This window comes from Pocillopora verrucosa, chromosome 14 (genome assembly GCF_036669915.1).
Source record: "Pocillopora verrucosa isolate sample1 chromosome 14, ASM3666991v2, whole genome shotgun sequence".
Taxonomy (NCBI): domain Eukaryota; kingdom Metazoa; phylum Cnidaria; class Anthozoa; order Scleractinia; family Pocilloporidae; genus Pocillopora; species Pocillopora verrucosa.
In genome coordinates, this window is record NC_089325.1 from 1,331,994 (window position 1) to 1,350,011 (window position 18,018).

At 37.5% G+C, this 18,018-nt stretch overlaps 1 protein-coding gene across 4 annotated transcripts in view; it reads left to right on the top strand.

Moving 5' to 3' along the window:
- LOC131779639 (uncharacterized) overlaps positions 1 to 17,807 on the top strand; it is a 42,284-nt gene extending 24,477 nt beyond the window's left edge. Inside the window, exons 1-7 of one of the 4 annotated variants that reach the window (XM_066160875.1) lie at positions 742 to 771; positions 3,744 to 3,807; positions 4,565 to 4,633; positions 7,921 to 8,531; positions 10,262 to 10,498; positions 12,231 to 12,305; positions 12,545 to 17,807. In XM_066160875.1, the coding sequence (XP_066016972.1) occupies positions 4,617 to 4,633; positions 7,921 to 8,531; positions 10,262 to 10,498; positions 12,231 to 12,305; positions 12,545 to 16,041 (4,437 nt within the window). In that variant the 5' untranslated portion in view covers positions 742 to 771; positions 3,744 to 3,807; positions 4,565 to 4,616 and the 3' untranslated portion in view covers positions 16,042 to 17,807. Of the gene's footprint in view, positions 1 to 604; positions 772 to 3,743; positions 3,808 to 4,564; positions 4,634 to 7,920; positions 8,532 to 10,261; positions 10,499 to 12,230; positions 12,306 to 12,544 lie in introns of those variants that run through there. The other 3 variants (XM_066160874.1, XM_066160876.1, XM_066160873.1) reach the window with 3 other exon arrangements.
- Positions 17,808 to 18,018: the final 211 nt, after the last annotated feature.

Below are 18,018 nucleotides of genomic sequence, written 5' to 3' on the forward strand. Positions count from 1 at the left end.
ACGTGATCTTTGAAGAATGGTTGTAATATTTGAATTTAACAAAATACTAGCATAAAATGCAACCGAAACCTTACCTTCCTTTAGTAGTTCCGACAAAAAAGCACAACTTCGATCACCAGCACACTCCAAACCAATAGGGGAAGCTACGAGGCAATGTCAAATTCTCGTCTTCCTAACCTTTCCAACGTATCGAAGAAAATTTCACTGATACTTCGCGCTTAAAAACGCAACAAGAATATTAATCTTTCAACAATCCGAAGTGTCCCAAAAGGCATCAAGGATAAGCCCATGAAATTCTCAACCTTCGAGCGCGGAAAACTTAACGATAGTCTCACAATTTTGCATTGCATCCCTCCCCTAGTTGGGAAGTGACACGCAGAGGACACGTTCACAACGCACTTTGATTGGAAGAAATAAAACCGCATTCTATTGGTTATTAGGTGTGAGGACATAACTACAACGGAAGACACAACTGCAACGCTACAATTACTATATCCATAAATTTGGTGCCAATTTAGAAATAACGATAATCGTTATTTCGGTCTCGAGATCATGTGCCTAACTAGACCTAACTGAAATCGAGTAGTCCCTAGTCCTCTACACGACCCCTCGGCCGCTTACAGGACCTCACGCTATGGTCACATGACACTTTAACTTTCCACTCCCATGTAATTGCTTTCACTTTGGCATCGAGATGGCTATTCCGTACAATTTTGCTCTTTTGTGGTTAATCTAGCGCACAGATTTTGACAAAGTTGGATGCTTGTTATGGTAAGTTATAGATTCTACACTTTGTGAGGCTTCGATCTAATTGCAAGTTATATAAGACTCGAAAAGAGAGCACTCGTTTGCCAGATCTTGAGTGAGAGAGGAACTAGCAGGCCCCTTGGATCAAACAATAAATAAACTTTATTTAAGTGTCTAAAACTTCTAGTCAGTCCAGAGGCCGTCTTATCGGGGACACTCCCAATAAAATTACAAATAAATTAAGTTAAGTTAAGTTAAGTTAAAATTAGCTGTCACTTGTTACAATATATATACATATCTAGAATTCCATTTATATTTTAAAATGCTGACTAAAATATAATAATTTCTACCTATTCAACTATATACAAACTTTAAATAAGTCTAAAATTTTAAACACACTTCGGACAATTCCCTGTACAGACGTAATTTGAATCTGGGTTCGCGAGGTCTTTTCTGCAGATGTTTGAGACGAATGATGTCAGAGTTAGCATTTGTCTGTCGCTATGTCCAAGTTTTGACCACAGATATGGTCCGAGATATCTTAGGGAATGTTTGCCATAGTGGACAGAATAGATTCTGGAGATATGAAAATCTGAGTTCTTGAGGTTGACTACCCAGATGGAGTGCCCCTGAATAAAACTACTACGTTCGAAGGCAGCAGCCTGTGCTTGACTTTGTACATGAAACTGGCGATATCTTGCAGTCGCATGTTGTATAAGAACAAATTGGCACGTATTAGTAAGTCTTCGTATGCGAGGTTCCAGTCACAAAAAACCGCCCTAAGTCCCCTTTCATTTACTTGCTCCAATTTCTTTTGAACAAACCTTTTCTTTTCAAAGCGGATTATCCTGGTAGTTAATCCCATTTTGATAGTTTTTAGGCCGAATTCCAACTCATACCCTTTTCACACCAGAAAAACATGTTTTTTTAAACTGGTTTTTACTGAATGAAAATCATAAACTGAGAATCGAAAAACTTTATTTTCCATAGGATTCAAGTACTTGCTAACTTGCATTTCCAGTGTGCTACATTTAAGCCAAACAATTTTAGGTTAAGTAGTTTCTATGAAGAAAAAAAAATAAACTGTGTTTAACAAAACAACTTTGAAACATGTTTGAGCTTTGGTATTAGTTCTGGTGTCTATTAATGTTGCTTAGTGGAGTAATTTCATTTGAATGACACTCTAAATCACCCTTGAGTTCAATTCTTGTTAACAAGTAAATTCTTTCTGAAAGATTCATGTCTCCTCAGAGTAGAATTTATCATTTCGGATTCTTCATCCCCAGAGGAGAATTATAATTCTGAGAAGAAATCTGGCTTTTGAGGTAAAAACTGTGGGTCTTCTCCCAAGGTTAAGAATTCTTTTAAGAAGAATCTCATGTCTGTCTGATTTTTTTTTAGAGGAATAATAGTTTTTTCCCACAAGAACAAAATTTATTGCCAAGAATCAGTTAATAAAGAAACACTGCTTTCCTCCCAAGATGATATCCATTTCAGGAAAGAACTGAGGGTCTTCTCCCAAGGTTAAGAATTCTTATGAGAAGAATCTCATGTATGTCTGATTCTTGTTTGAAGAATACTAGTTTTTTTTTCCACAAGAACAAAATTATTTTGCCAAGAACCAGTTAATGAGGCATTCTTCTAAGAAGAAACACTGCTCTCCTCCCAAGATGATATCTGTTAAAGCAGAATCTCATTTTTTAAGCAAGCTTATCAGGAGAATCACTGCTCTTCCTGGAAGACACAATATTTGTTTGAGAAGAATGTCAGTTTCTGAGTCTCATGAGAATTTTTGTCCTTCACCTAAGAATGAATATTCATTTTTAAATTGATCACTCTTCTCCAGAGATTGACTTTGCTTGTGTGAAGAATCACATTCAAAAGCATTCTTGCTGATAAAGTGTTTGTGCTCATCTGAGGTCTGAATATTCTATTGAGAAAAATCTCATGCCTTTACTGGGTTTTGTTGAGTTATTGAAATAATTAATTTTCCTCTAACACATTAAATTACAATGAAAAGAATCTCATTTTATTTGAGTTTTTAGTTTAACATGCAATCAACGCAACAAAATAACTTACATACTGGTATTCGTAATGTATGCATCAAGTTATCAATGAACAACAACTATTTCAACATTCACTGTATCAACAACATTTCCTGTTTATCTACATATCTCATTCTTTTCATCTCAAATCGCCTTTAAATTGTACTCCATTTCTTTAATCTATTTTTTAATATAAAATTCACATGAAATATAATTAACTCACATAATCACAACAACATGATGTATACATCATATTATCAATAAACAACTTTATCAACATTAACTGTATTGACAACTTTAAAGTTTTTATCAACATTTCTCATTCTTAGTATATTAGTTATATATATCATTCCCAGATCATAGCCCATACCATTCACAGACTGTTACAGTTTGCAACAAAGCAGTTGTTGTACATCAATGAATTGATAGCATGGCAGTTGCAACCCCTAGTCCTTTCCTCTGATCCCTTCTCTAGCTGAGCAATCCAGTACTTCTCTGTTCACAACCATAATTGAAAGGGGAAGGGGAATGCTCAATTATGAATCATACAAGAGCTTAACTTTGTTGCAAATTGAAGTCTTCAAGTACATAATTTGGCCCCATTCAGTTGTAATTTATCCTAACCTCGAGCTGAAATCTCCTTCCTTGTATAAGATCAAAATAAGGGAATGAAAACCTAATATTCGGCACACTTTTTCAGAAGCTGTTAAAAACATTGATTGAGCGAGTGCAACTGCAATTGGATATAGGGCAGTTACCAAATGCTTAACATCGACTGCATTTCTCTAGCGCAACAGAGTCAAATGACAAAAATTTAAGACTATTTTGGAACTGCTCAAACCTTCAGATTGGTCTTTCTCTCCCAAAGCTATTAATTTTGGTGTTGTGAATGTTCACATGAAAATCTAATTTAAATTTTCATGGCTATGACATAATTTTTTGTTTTCCCAGGAAAATGTTCATGTACCTACTCCACTGCTGTAATGTAGCAAAGCTTAACAGACTTTATCCCATAGTAAGGTCTATAATTATCAAAGTTATCAGCAATACAAGTTAACATTAAGTTGGTAAAATTTTGGTTACAAGAGATTCCTCTTACATAATGAATTCTGAAATTGCGATTTTTTTCATAAGATTTGCAATTAAACATTCTTTCCAGAAGAACCCTCTACTTCATTGCCTGCCAAAGAGAATTCTCATTCTTGAGAAAAGAATTCCTGATTCTCATAGCAAGAGTTTCTAAGATTGCAATTCTATTTATAAGATTTGCAATTAAACAATTTTTCCAGGAGAACTCTCTACTTCATTGCCTGCTAGAAAGAATTCTTGTTCTTGAGAAAGGAATTCCTGATTCTTGTGGCAAGAGTTTCTGAAGTAGAGATTCATCACAAGATATTCAGATGTAATGCATTCTTACCAGAAGAATTCTCTTCTATTCAATCTTGTTGCAAGAACCTTGATTCTCCTTGGAAGAATCAATGATTCTTTTGATGAGAATTTTGGTTCTTAACAAGAGAAAGGGCTGTGAGGGGAATTTAGAGTGTAACATCTAGTTAATACTGCAGAGTTAAATAAAAAGCATTCATGCTGAACTTAATTTTACTTGTACTTCTTATACTCACACGAGAAAACTGGAATCCTTGTTTATGAAATGGAAATTTAACTTCTGGTTCAAAAATTATAACTTGGCAATGGTTGATCTCTTACTAACAGATTAACTGTCGTTTTGGTTGAGTTAAGATAATTATATTTATTTCTTCTTTCATTTGTAGCAGAACTCCAGAAATCCAAATAGTGAATGATTACCACCATAGTATTTAAACAATGGCAAGTGCAGCTGGGTAAGTGTCTGACAATCAGTTTAAGTCTTTGAAGGTTTGCACTTGAAAAGTTGAAGATTAGATGATCTACTCTATAGTTGTTTCTTAGTAAATTGCAAGCTCATCCTTTGAACACTGACTCAAATATTTTCAAAAAGCGTCCATGCTTCTACTCTCCTCCTCCCTTGAATATTGTAATTACCTCTTCTTTTAATGTTTGACCTTAATTCCTTTTTTTATTTTCCAATGTGAGTGTGCATGCTTGTGCTCTTTGCAACTTAGTAAAATTAATGTAGGAGATCTCAGTCTTGTCCACTTGGAAGAAACAGCACAGTCGCTGTCAAGAGGAGGGTGCTGCATGCAACCATTAAAGAATCCAGTGAATTATTTATAAAGGGTGCTGCATGCCATGATTGGAGAGCCCTAAAAATTGGCAGTCTCACAGTCCCCAGTGGAGAGTTAAAACTGACCAGGGCCACCAAAAGTAAGGTTTGAGTGCCCGATGTGGTACTATGCTACAGAATTTCAAAAAGGTGCAAAGTAAATTATGTGAAGAACAAAGTTAAAAATAAATCTCATTATGTAGTTTAATTGGACTACCCTTCTCTTCATCTCTTTGCCTGGACTCCAAGATTATCCATTTTAGTGAATTTTTAGTTCTGAAGTGGAAATTCCAAGCTGTTTTAACAGAAATTTCACAAGCGATCCACATTCACAACACATAGATGCCATTTTTATTATGTGGTAGCCATGTGACTCAGGACTTACCCAGAGTTCCGTGTGGGATGGGTTTGAAGCACACGTTTTCGCTTTGTGAATAGACTAAATACACCAAGGCTTGAATCAAGATTTGAATGTAGATTTTGGACAAAAATGTGGGGATTCTTCCCCGTTTGTGAGCTGCTGCTGCCAAAAAAAGTGAAAAGTTCTGTCTGACAAGCGCTTAGGCGCGAAACTCAGAGTAACAGAGAATTGATGCGTCCTCTAAATATTTATGTATTTATATATTTATATTTATATTTATATATTTATATTTATATATTTATATTTATATATTTATATTTATATATTTATATTTATATATTTATATTTATATATTTATATTTATATATTTATATTTATATATTTATATTTATATTTATATATTTATATTTATATATTTATATTTATATATTTATATTTATATATTTATATTTATATATTTATATTTATATATTTATATTTATATATTTATATTTATATATTTATATATTTATATTTATATATTTATATTTATATATTTATATTTATATATTTATATTTATATATTTATATTTATATATTTATATTTATATATTTATATTTATATATTTATATTTATATATTTATATTTATATATTTATATTTATATATTTATATTTATATAGTTATATTTATATAGTTATATTTATATATATTTATATATATATTTATGTATATGCAACATTTGTGGCCAAACTTTTCAAAACTAGGCCAACAAAAATATTTAACTCCTCTTACTTTTTGGTAATCTATAGCCTACTTTCACTGCAAATAGAAGATTTCAATGGGTTCTCCAATCATTGCATGCAGCACCCTCCTCTTGACAATGACTGTGCAGTTTCTTCTGAGGGAACCACACTGAGATCTGCTACATTTATTAGGTTGCAAGAAACACATGCACACTCTTACTGTCAGCCTCTTTCTACACTGGGAAATAGAAAATGAAAACAACATCGAAGATGAGTCAATTATACAAAACAAGGGAAACCAAAAGATATACTCCTGCTCTACTATGTGCAATAAAACAAACCACTTTCTAACTGAGAAAAACTTCTAGAATGCTCCACCTGGAATTCAGGTAGAACCCTAGCCAACAAAAGATCAAGAACCTAGTGCATGGTGCTGCTACTAGTCATTAGAGGAAAGGCACAAAAACACACCCACAAGCTACAGTTTTTGGTCCCACCCCACTGCCCTGGAATTTTTCCCAAGGATCCCAAATAGACCACTACCTCCTTTTGTTGATGGATTGTAGTGATTACTTTGTATATGATGAATAACAGTTATTCTCTGATAATTAAATGCCACAATTTGCTTTACATTGCTATGTTAAAAGTAAAGCACTTTAGATCAGTCTTTTGTCAGCATTTTCAGTATGGATGGTGTGGCAAAAGTTATTAATGTTTTCATAACTGTAGTAGAATAGAATCCTAATAAGATACATGTAACTTTTGTGACTGAAATTTTTTGGATTGAACTAGGGAAACATACTGCATCACCTGCAGCAATCTATCCTTTTTGTGTATAAGAAACTTAGCATTTTAATGCCCAAGATCTCTTTAGGAATTCTCCTTACTATCTGTCATATAGTTCTTGCGATGTTAGTGAGGAGAATTTTGTATTGGATCAACTAATGATTTCCTAAGTAATATTTGTGTTTATTCTCATCACTCATTTGCTTGATATTGTGAGGAGAAATTCTGTCTTGGTCACTCATGGGAGTTAAAGGGTTAAAGTGGCACTGCATGAAGAAATATAGTCTCAATTGTGTTCATTTTCTTCTTTTGCCTATGTTGATATTCATTTGTAAAATCAGAGTCAAAACATTTAAGCCCACAAACTGTGGCCACCAGAGTACAGCACAGGTTATATTTTTTTCTCTGGTAGCCTGTACAACTAAAAACATAATCTTTAAGATTCCTAACTCCAAATACCACATGATTGTCTGCACTGTGCAGATCTTTTGGGCTTTTGCCTAAAAAAAAGGAAAAGACAAAGTAAAAAATTAAAAAAAAGAAACAGTCATTTGGAGCAAACGTAATTAGAAAAAAGCTCCCAGGCAGCCAATCTCTTCTAATGATCTGGATGATCGTGAACCTAACCCTTCCAACCTTCCAAAAAAGATAGTTTCTGCAAGTAAACATGCATGCTCTTAACCGTTTACACCCAAACATCAGTGTCCACACTGTTTTTTATACTTTTCCTAAGATGTTGACAAGGAGATTTTGTTTGCCAATCACCTTCCATGGGGATCATTTCCTATATCCTCATGACCTTAATGTGTAATTCAGGGTTGATGTTGTAAGGAGAAATTAGATGCTAGTCACTCTTAGGGGTTAAAGGGTTGAGGAGAGACATGCTAAATGATGGCTAAGGTTTTTGAAGGAGCTTTGATGTATCTATAATGCATTTTGGTGGGTTCGTTAACCTTCCATTGCTTGAGTCAAGATCCCTTGCAGTATGTTATATTTTAAAATGTTGTAATCTTCCTGTATTTTTACTTTCAAATCTGTTTGTTGTTACTGAAGGCCAAGCCACTTTTGTTTGACTGATAACGAGAAACGATGGCTTGTGGCAGGAATTGCACTCAACAAGATCCTTGTGCCACAGATACGTCCATTTGTGGAGCAGGAGGTTGAAAAGCAGTACAACAACCTTAAGAGAAGTCACACCATTGATATACAGACCAAACCTCGTTATCTCAAAGTATGGCCAACTACTTCTACAGATTTTCTTAAGTATGAAAACATCAACAGCAATGATGGCCTCCCTAAGGTGAAGAAACATGGGAAATATGTGTATGATTACAACTCCTTCGACTGCCGAGTCACATCTCATGTTGACTTTGCGAGGCTGTTCGTGCAAAACTTCATGGCTAAGTTTACTGCATTTGACGACCACTGTGATGCTTCTGCTGTAATACAGTTGCTTCTTCGCTTTCCAGGATTTTCTACAGCTGTGCAAACTGCAGCAGATAATGTCCGAAATACAAGGAATGAATGGGCCCACTGTGTTTTCAACAAGTGGGATCAGCCCAATTTTTCAAGGAGCTTTTCTGACATGGAACAACTGGTAAAGAGCTTGGCACTTCCAGTGGCTGGGAAAATACTTGGAGAACTTAAAGACTGGGAAACTAAAGGTATTTACATTTCAATATACTGGAACCATTCTTTTTTGCTATATGTTAGAAGGCTGGGTATGAAAATCACCGACAGGTTTACTCAAGAACAGGGAAAATTTGATGGAAGGCTGACTACAGTTTTATACAAGTGAAATTATCTTCTCACCTGAGAACTAATTTTCTAGTTTATTTCTTCTTATTTGTTATCTATAAATTTGGTCTGTTTTAGTAGGCTACAAGAACACACCGTTAAAATAATCACACAGTGTCATGGGAGGGGTGGCCAAGTGGTTACGGGTCATTTCTTACTCATGGTGGTTATGTACTTAGTTGTTTTAATGTACGCAGTCAGGTGATTCGCATCTTACCCAGATTGGTTGTTTCATAACCATATTGAGAAAGTATGTTTTCCATGGTTACAATTGGAGAAAATATATGAAACTTACACAAGCTGTTATTGTTAAAAAAAAAAATCATAAGTTAAAACAAAACACTTTTCGCATCTGACTTGCTCAAGGCAATACATAAGTTGTTTTTGTTGAGAAGGTCACAAGTATACACAACAGGATTTTGTTTGTATCTTACTCACTTCGCTCTATTTACTTGTCATATGACTGACAAGTTAGTACCCAATTGTGCCTTGCCATGCCCTATCAGATTTGTTTGAATGCATTTGAGTTCTCACATATAGATTTTTTCAGTGCAGATAAATTTTTTCTCTAATTGGTGTGTCAACCGGCTGTTCCAAGAAAAAATTAGCTCCTTGGACATTATCTGTTCCTTGAAGCTCACAGTTTTCCACGAGCTTTGCTCTCATAAAATTGTTCGCATCTTGGAACAGATAATGTCCGTGGACAAATATGCGTACATATATTCGCGCAAAATAGAGGTTATTGTTTATATATCGGGGCACTATCGTCTTACTTTACGGCCTCTGATGGACTGTAAATGTGAAATTAAAACTGCGGTAATGAAATGGGTCGCTGAGTTAGCGTCAAAATTCACTGTACCTGCTACAAATTATTTGAATACCACTGAATATAAAATTGATGATTTTCCAGTTTGGAATTCTTTTCGCTGCTAATCCAGCAAAAGCTAGCGGTGCCGAAGTATTTGAAAGCAGTTTCATGAAATGATCAGTCAGAAAACAACTCATACCGGCTCAGACGTCGCCCGGGTTAACAAGGTCCGCGCTGATCTGTGCTCATTCCGATAGTTCCTGGCAGCGGAAAGCCTAGTAAAGAGCTGCGTGGCGAATCTGACCAGACCTAAATGAAACAGTCGTTGTCGTTCCCGACAGACTGCTATGATGATGATGGATTCTTTTCGCATTATACACCAAACCTTATGTTTCCTGCTTCCCTTCTGTTGTACCTAGTTTTTTTCAGAGCTAAACAAAAAGTTTATTATGAAATTGACTTTCATAAGCCTTGCAAGATCTCCAATTAACAAATCACCATAGCTAAGGCGTTCTTGATTCAAACAAAACGAGACGAAAATCACTCTAAGCGGTTTATCTTCGTCAGCGTTCTGAAATAACTTTTACATAGTTTACAGAAAAAATCAGAGTTGGATGCTGCGTCGTTGGGTAGATCCCCAAGCTTCAAGTTCTCCAACGAGCGACGAAACAAAACAACAAGCGGCTTAAGGGGCTCGACAAGCACCATTACTAACTGGTTTTCATTTAAGGTTTGATTGTTGAGTGGCTGACTACAAACGTCCTATTCACTTTTCACTTATATTACCAGGAACAGCTCTTTGCCAGAATTCTCCTGTAGATCCAGTACTGTTACAACTGGTCCAGCAGGAACTTAACTCTCTTCAAGTTTCTGTGGACAAAATGTGTGTGGAAAATGAAGAAGAAAAAACTAAGATCGCAAACGCGTTACGAACTGTTGAGGCAGGTCTGGAAGAGTTGAAAAAAAGAATGGAGAACATGGAGAGCTGGGCTGAAGTTGTTGATTGTAGACTGAATGATATCGAAGGTGCGTTAGTTTGTTCTTTTATCGATGATTACTTTGTTCACAGTAAATTGTTTTAACAAAAAATAGATTTTGTGACGGTGTTTTTTTTTCCTTTGGAGATTGCGTCTCGCATTATTTTGTAGGATCCGTGTGCAAGAATAGTTGATACAGATCCTTGTGACGGTGTTTAAGCTACAAAGTACTCATACACGTAGGACCACGTAGGAGGAAAATAATCAGTTGACCCTTACATTACCTAAAAAAGCTTTTTACGGTCAAAAGAGGGATCTAGTGTAGTTATATACCTTTACCCGTATGCAAATGGATTCTTTGTTAAGAACTCCCCTCACCTCGAACATTTTAAGTAGTACAAAATATATGTTCGCAGAGGGTTGGTTTCTCCAGAAACTAAGTTTCAAACTTAGATTGCCACTCATTTTGCATCCTCAGGGAGAAAGTCTCCACTCAATTGCACCCTGTCTGCTTTTCGCGCTTTTGCATTTGAGACATCGTAATTTGTTCGAATTGTCACCATCTTGCAATGTTTTAAACCCACAGAAATTGTTTTAGTGCTTTTGAAATCTTTAGAGCTCTTTCTGTCGTCGCTGAACGGAAAATTGAATTGTTATTCATGATTCGCCGCGGTTATTCTGTGGTTAGTTGCCTCATTTCTGATCGCGAGAAAGATTGACACCAAAACTCTGACTGGCCTCAGAAGTGTGGGGAGCCGGCTTCACTAATTTCCATATCTGGGAGTTATACTGTGGGAACAATCCCTTTAAGACTACAGTAAATGTGTAGAGCTCGAGCGGTTGTGTATCGAGTTAATAACTGGTGGGTATCCGGCTAAAACAAATTGCCCTTTGCTGTCAGCTTATCTCTCGACTAGATGATTATTTCAATAGGGTATCTATTGCTAGGCAGACTCAAAAGTTTCATTTTACAGGAGGTACTTGCTAGCGTCTGGTTGATTCGCCATTATCGCCATGACGTTAATTCGTGTGGTGACGTTTACCTGAGTTTCTGACAAACTAAGAAATCCTACATCCAGCGCCCATATTATGGCGAATACTGCTTGCTGGGAACCATCAAATCCCTTCAAGATATTTTTTTCCCTAGGCCTGTACCGTATTTTGGTTAAATCACGGACCGCGAGAACACCCTTCCAAATCCTGAATGCACTGTCAGACAGAAACTGTTTATATTTTGTTTACCTTTCAATGGGAGCCCCACGAGAGTCTTGATCGAGAAAGAATAACTGCTGAATTATCTAGGGACGGATTCTTTGAGCGTCACTGTTTTGTCCACTAGTTTTAACTCCGTCACGCGACCTACTTTCGTCCATGCAGAAAAGAAAACTGAAGCATCGTGTCAACTGAAAGCGTAAATTTGCTGGTCTTCATCAGTTATGTTTGTTTTTGTAGTAGGGTGGCTCTGTCATCGCGCGCTGGAGCTTTAAAAACGTTGAGAGGAAATTACTGACGCAGATTTTAATAGAGGATACCAATAAGTTTATAGCGCTGGTTAAGGTTTAGATTTTTATATATTTATTTTAAAAAATTGGCTTTTATTCAGAAAAGTAATCACAATTTTGCGTAATTATACCGCGCACATTATTCCGAACAGCACTTCGTTACAAAACCAATTAGTCGAAAGTTTTTATATACTCCGTATAGCAACATAACCTAAATGAGACCTTTACTGGAACAAAATGGTTCTAAAAAAAATGTTTTTGTTGGTTTCCTTCCCACAGACCAACTACAAGAGTTGAACAACTCTAGAGGCTCAGAGGTAGCGATTGCACGCGCTGATAGTCCCAGACCAGCTGGTAAGTTTCAATAAAACGAACAACTTTCCGTGTAGTAACATTCGACTTTACTCCTGTATTCATGATCCCCTTGCCGTATTCTTCGCTCAGTTTTTTATTTGATTTCGTAGTGTAACAGATAAGATCGTGCAGATCGTAAAGGTGTCTTATAGGGAAGGAGTAAAGTGGGGGCTTACAGTGTTGAGTTTCATTATAAGGTTGTTTGCTGTTTAGCTCATAATTTTTAATGAATTTCCTAGATTACCCAGAAAAGTTTGTAGAGCTGATCAGAAGAGATTACGAAAACGCCGTACTTTGTCCGTTCCCCTGGTGCGAGGAAGAGTTGCAAATGGAGTTTTCGGAGATCTTTACTAGATTGAAGATAGTTTATAGGCAGAAAGAAAGAGCGAGGTTAACAAAGGACAGTGTGAAAATGAAGGACGTGTTCACTCCACACGAACGATGTAAAAAGCCAAGAGTGGTGCTGATCGAGGGGCTTCCTGGAATGGGCAAAACCACTTTCTGTCAGAAGCTTGGGTATGATTGGTCAGTGAAGGACATTGCACTTGAAGCTTCTTTTCCTAAAGTGGACGTGCTTCTTCGACTGGCTTGTCGTGACATGAAAACCGCTAACATCGTGGATGCTATTAAAGAACAGTTACTACCGCTTGATGCAGATGAGAAGGAGAGAGAGAACTTTTTTCATTTCATTAACCGCAATCAATCTAGAATCTTGCTAGTTCTTGACGGACTGGATGAATTGCCTCAACATCTTTTTGAGGGACTGTTGCTTTTGATCGAGGGAAAAGTATTTCCTAATACTTACCTCCTGTTAACAGCTCGACATGAAGCTGGAATGGAAGTGCGGAAGTACTGTAACACGCTTCTTGAGATTGTTGGTTACACCAGCAAAGATGCCAATAGTTACATCAAGAAGTATTTCAGCAATCACGTCGATCCAAACCTTGCTAAGAAACTTATATGTCGTCTAAAAAGGGACAAAAAGCTGAGGGAATTATCTGCCAATCCTCTTAATACAGCACTGTTATGTCTTATTTTTGAAGATTTGCGCGGAATATTCCCCAATAACAGAACCCTGCTGTACGATGAACTTGTCTCGTGTGTTCTTAGAAGGTATTTTTCAAGGAAGAAAATCAATGGGGGCACCAAAAGTCCAATCGAAGAAAATTCAGATTGGTTGAATCAGTTGGGAGAGTTCGCCCTTGATGCTCTGCTGAAAGATCAATTAGCCTTCACTCCAGAGGGGTTGGAAAGTCAGCCAACGGAATTCCTTGAACTCGGTTTTCTCTCTCGTGAGGCAAGTGCAAGTAAAATGAAACCCAAGGCAACATATGCGTTTATCCACAAGACCTTTCAGGAATATTTCGCTGCATTCCACCTGGCAACTGCTGGAAGTGACAAGGTCGCGTTGCTTGCTCAGCACAGTCCTGTTGATAAATACTGGCAGGTGTGGGAGTTTCTCATCACAATGGCTGCAACTAAAAATGTTGATTTAAGTGTTTTGGTAGTGTCAAGTGTCTGTGCCGCCTATCAGGAAAATAAATCCAGCAGGTTCTTCTCCAGTTTACGTGAACAGCAGACAGAATATAGCGATGACGATTCCTCAGACATCGAGGAAGAGGAGAGTTCCGGAACTGGTTCAAGGAGCGACTATGAAGAGGACTACAGATCTGAAAGTGGGCAAGATGACGACGATGATGATAGCAGCAGTAAGGGTGGTGATGAAAGCGAAAACTCTTCAGCCGATATCAAGCCGGTTTGTGAGGATGCTTCACATGATTTTGTTGAAAGTGCACGAAACAGTTATATGCCGATCCATGATTCCTCAGACATCAAGGAAGAGGAGAGTTCCGGAACTGGTGCGAGGAGCGACTATGAAGAGGATTACTGCTCTGAAAGTGGGCAAGATGACGACGATGATGATAGCAGCAGTAAGGGTGGTGAAGAAAGCGAAAACTCTTCAGCTGATATCAAGCCGGTTTGTGAGGATGCTTCACATGATTTTGTTGAAAGTGCACGAAACAGTTATATGCCGATCCATGATTCCTCAGACATCAAGGAAGAGGAGAGTTCCGGAACTGGTGCGAGGAGCGACTATGAAGAGGATTACTGCTCTGAAAGTGGGCAAGATGACGACGATGATGATAGCAGCAGTAAGGGTGGTGAAGAAAGCGAAAACTCTTCAGCTGATATCAAGCCGGTTTGTGAGGATGCTTCACATGATTTTGTTGAAAGTGCACGAAACAGTTATATGCCGATCCATGATTCCTCAGACATCAAGGAAGAGGAGAGTTCCGGAACTGGTGCGAGGAGCGACTATGAAGAGGACTACTGCTCTGAAAGTGGGCAAGATGACGACGACTCTTTAGACGATTTCGAGCTGGTTTGTGAGGATGCTTCACATGATTGGGTTGAAAGTGCACGAAACAGTTATATACCGATCTTTGATACTGAGATACACTTCCTTGTATGTATAATTCATATCATTGCTCAGAGTGAAAAGTCTGAAAGTGAACTCAGTCAAAACCAGATCGAAATGGCGGCTACGCTAGCACGCTGCCTTCCTTTGAAGAAAATGGCAATGTATCCTTACGACATTGAATGTTTGCGCACGCTCAACCAACAATGTGTTCTCGTTTTGTCTGAATATCTGAAAAGCGACGACAAGCGGAAAGACTTCGCTTGGTACGCGTCATCATCGGTCTCTTTACGTCCACTGACAAGACATAAACTCAAATCAAGTCATAAGCTCACGCACTTATATTTGTTGAACGGTTTAAGGAACTCCAAACTTGTATCGGCTCTTCAGAAAAATCGTACAGTAACTCATCTAAGGCTGACTAGTGCTGGAACCTGCGGAACAATAGGAGCTGAAGCACTTTGCGGAGTCCTTAAAGAAAACCACTCTTTGACGCATTTGTGTTTGGGTCACAATAATCTAACTAATATTGAAGCAGAAGCGTTAACACAAGGTCTCCTGTCCAACAGTGTGCTAGTGTATTTGAATTTAAGCATGAACAATATCGGTAATCAAGGAATCGTTGCACTCTCTAAAGCGTTGAAGTCTAATAGAAAGCTAAGTTACCTTGACATAAGCTACCAACGCGTGAAATCTGAGTTTCAAGGTGATGAAGGTGCAAAGGCTTTGGCAGACGCTCTTCGATCCAATAACTCGTTGACGCACTTAGATTTTCGAGCGAATCCATTTACTGACTCAGCGGCGGCAGAACTTGGAGAAGCTCTTCAGTTGAACTCCTCTCTGACAAATTTGTACCTGAGAAATGATTATTTCAGCAGCGCTCTATTCGGTAATGCAGCAGCAACAGCTTTCTCAATGGCCCTTCAGTCACCTCCTACCAAGTTGACTCGTTTAGATCTACATAGTACCTCTATCAGTTCATCGTGTGCGGAAACCCTGGCAGAGGCTCTCCGAATAAATCGCACTCTTGAGCGTTTGGATTTGAGTTACAACAAGATTGAGTGTTCAGGCGCCATAGCCCTAGCACAGGCATTGAAATCAAATCAAGCTCTGCGGTATCTGCAGCTGAGCAATAACAAAATTGGTGATTCAGGGGTGAAAGAGTTTCTTGAGGCCCTAAAGTGCAACAAGACTTTGCTCCGGTTAAACTTGGCGACGAATCCGATAACTGCATCAGGTTGTAAACTTCTCAATGAGTTTTATCGGCATTCTGTTTCAAAGAATTTGAGAATAACATGGTCGGTGGTATTTGAATAGGTAATCACATGATTTCGAGTGCAATTTGGAATAAATAAGCACGAGTAAATTTTTTTAAAGACTAACAAAATTGCACGAGCCGTAGGGCGAGTGCAATTTGTGGTCTTTGAAAAAATTAACAAGTGCTTGTTTATTCCAAATTGCACGAGAACAATCATGTGATTACGTGTTAATAATATACATGGAAAAATACGAGATGGCTTATCATAATCAAACATAAGCAAAGCGCGCATCAAATGCAAAAATAATTTATTCAAACCGTGCGTTCGGTCAAAACAACCGCGTACGATCAAAACAATAATAAATTATGCAACGATATCTTCACATCTTTAAGGTGCAAAAAAGTTCAAAGTCCGGCTAAACAGTTCAAGGAATTGTTCAGTCTGTGTTCGAATCACTTTCGATGAAATGGAATCGTCGTTTCCGAGCTTTAACCATGTTTGCTTTTAATTTCGGCGTTGGATCGCTCGAGCAAAGTGTTAAGTTGGGTCGGCTCGTAATTTTCGATTTCCTCGGTAATTCCCTTCTCTAAACACCACATTTTCCAACCGACAACCAAAAAGCAGTGATTTTTACATTGTTTTCGTTGTTTAAGCTGTTTTTCAGCTGCAGTGGCAAAAGAAAGCCTACTTAAAACGCCGGCCATTGTTTCGCTCGCAAATGTTCAAATTTTCAAATTTTGTTGCGACATCCAAGGCTCGCATTTGATTGGCTATCTGTGAGTTTCTTTGATTATTGACCAATCAGAATGTCGGATTTGTTTCTTTCTTTGCACTGAATTACCTGAAAACTGCATTTATCTTAACCAATCAGAACTTAGTCATTTTTCCATGTATATTATTAATAAACAAACAAAGCATTCTTTGGACGGTATTCAGATAAACATCCTAAATCTTGTTTCCGGGAACACTACAATTTTTACGCTATTATCGCACAACTTTGTACCCATGATCAGACGGGTGAATACAGTTTCTAAGGCTTTAATTTCGTAATACATAGACTTCTGCATAGGTAACCAATGAATTGCGTCCCAATAGTTAAAGGGAGTAGTATTTTCAAGTTTCAGTTATGTTGTTTTACTAGTACAACTAGGAGTGATCATTGATTATGAAGTTCGTTCTTGGGGACGAAATTTGGGTTCTAAAATACTTAGACTGGTGAACATGCCAGGAAGATGATGGATTTATGAGAGTAAAAGGCACTATGAAATGAGCCACAATAATCGTCTTGGTCTGGCGTGGTTGTACGTGTCTGCTATTTTGTCAAAGAGGTGCCTGTAAAATGTCGAATCGAGCACCATGTTGAAAAGCGCACGACGCATAAATTATGACTGATTGTGCAGTTGTTACTCGATGGTTGTCACGCAAGATACGGCTTTGTTGAACTAGCCGTAAATGTTGTCTCAATTTTTGTTGACATTTCACTTTATTCGCTCGTACTTTATCGGGGTGGCAGTCTATTTTTAGGTTATTCAGTTCGTAACTAGGAAGACAAAGAAACTCGGAACAGCCCATCACATGCCTGTATCCCTTGACGTAACGTTGCGTAAATTGAGCACACTAGAGTGCACATATTCTAACCGAGCTTACTTAATACTCAAGTTGCATTGTTTACATTAAGAAGGCGACAATTTCTAACAGTGCAATAACGACAACAAGATCTTATAATGGAAATGTTATATGTTTATTGTAAATGGCTCTGTGCGGTAAACGAAAACTCTTTTGAGAGAGAATGCAAATGTTAGGAAAAGTTAACAGAAATAATATCCACAGCTGAAAAAAGTTTAAGAAGGAGAGAATGTGATAAATTAAGCAATTATTTAAAAACTGAAAAATACCTCTCCCCCATTTCGCCTTGTTTAGATTAATTTGCATTGTAACGATATCAGGATCCTCGTTACTTAACAACACACCGGCAATTAACCTCGTTCCACTTATAGAACTAAATCAAGTTGTTTAGAGGTATAAAGAACCCTGT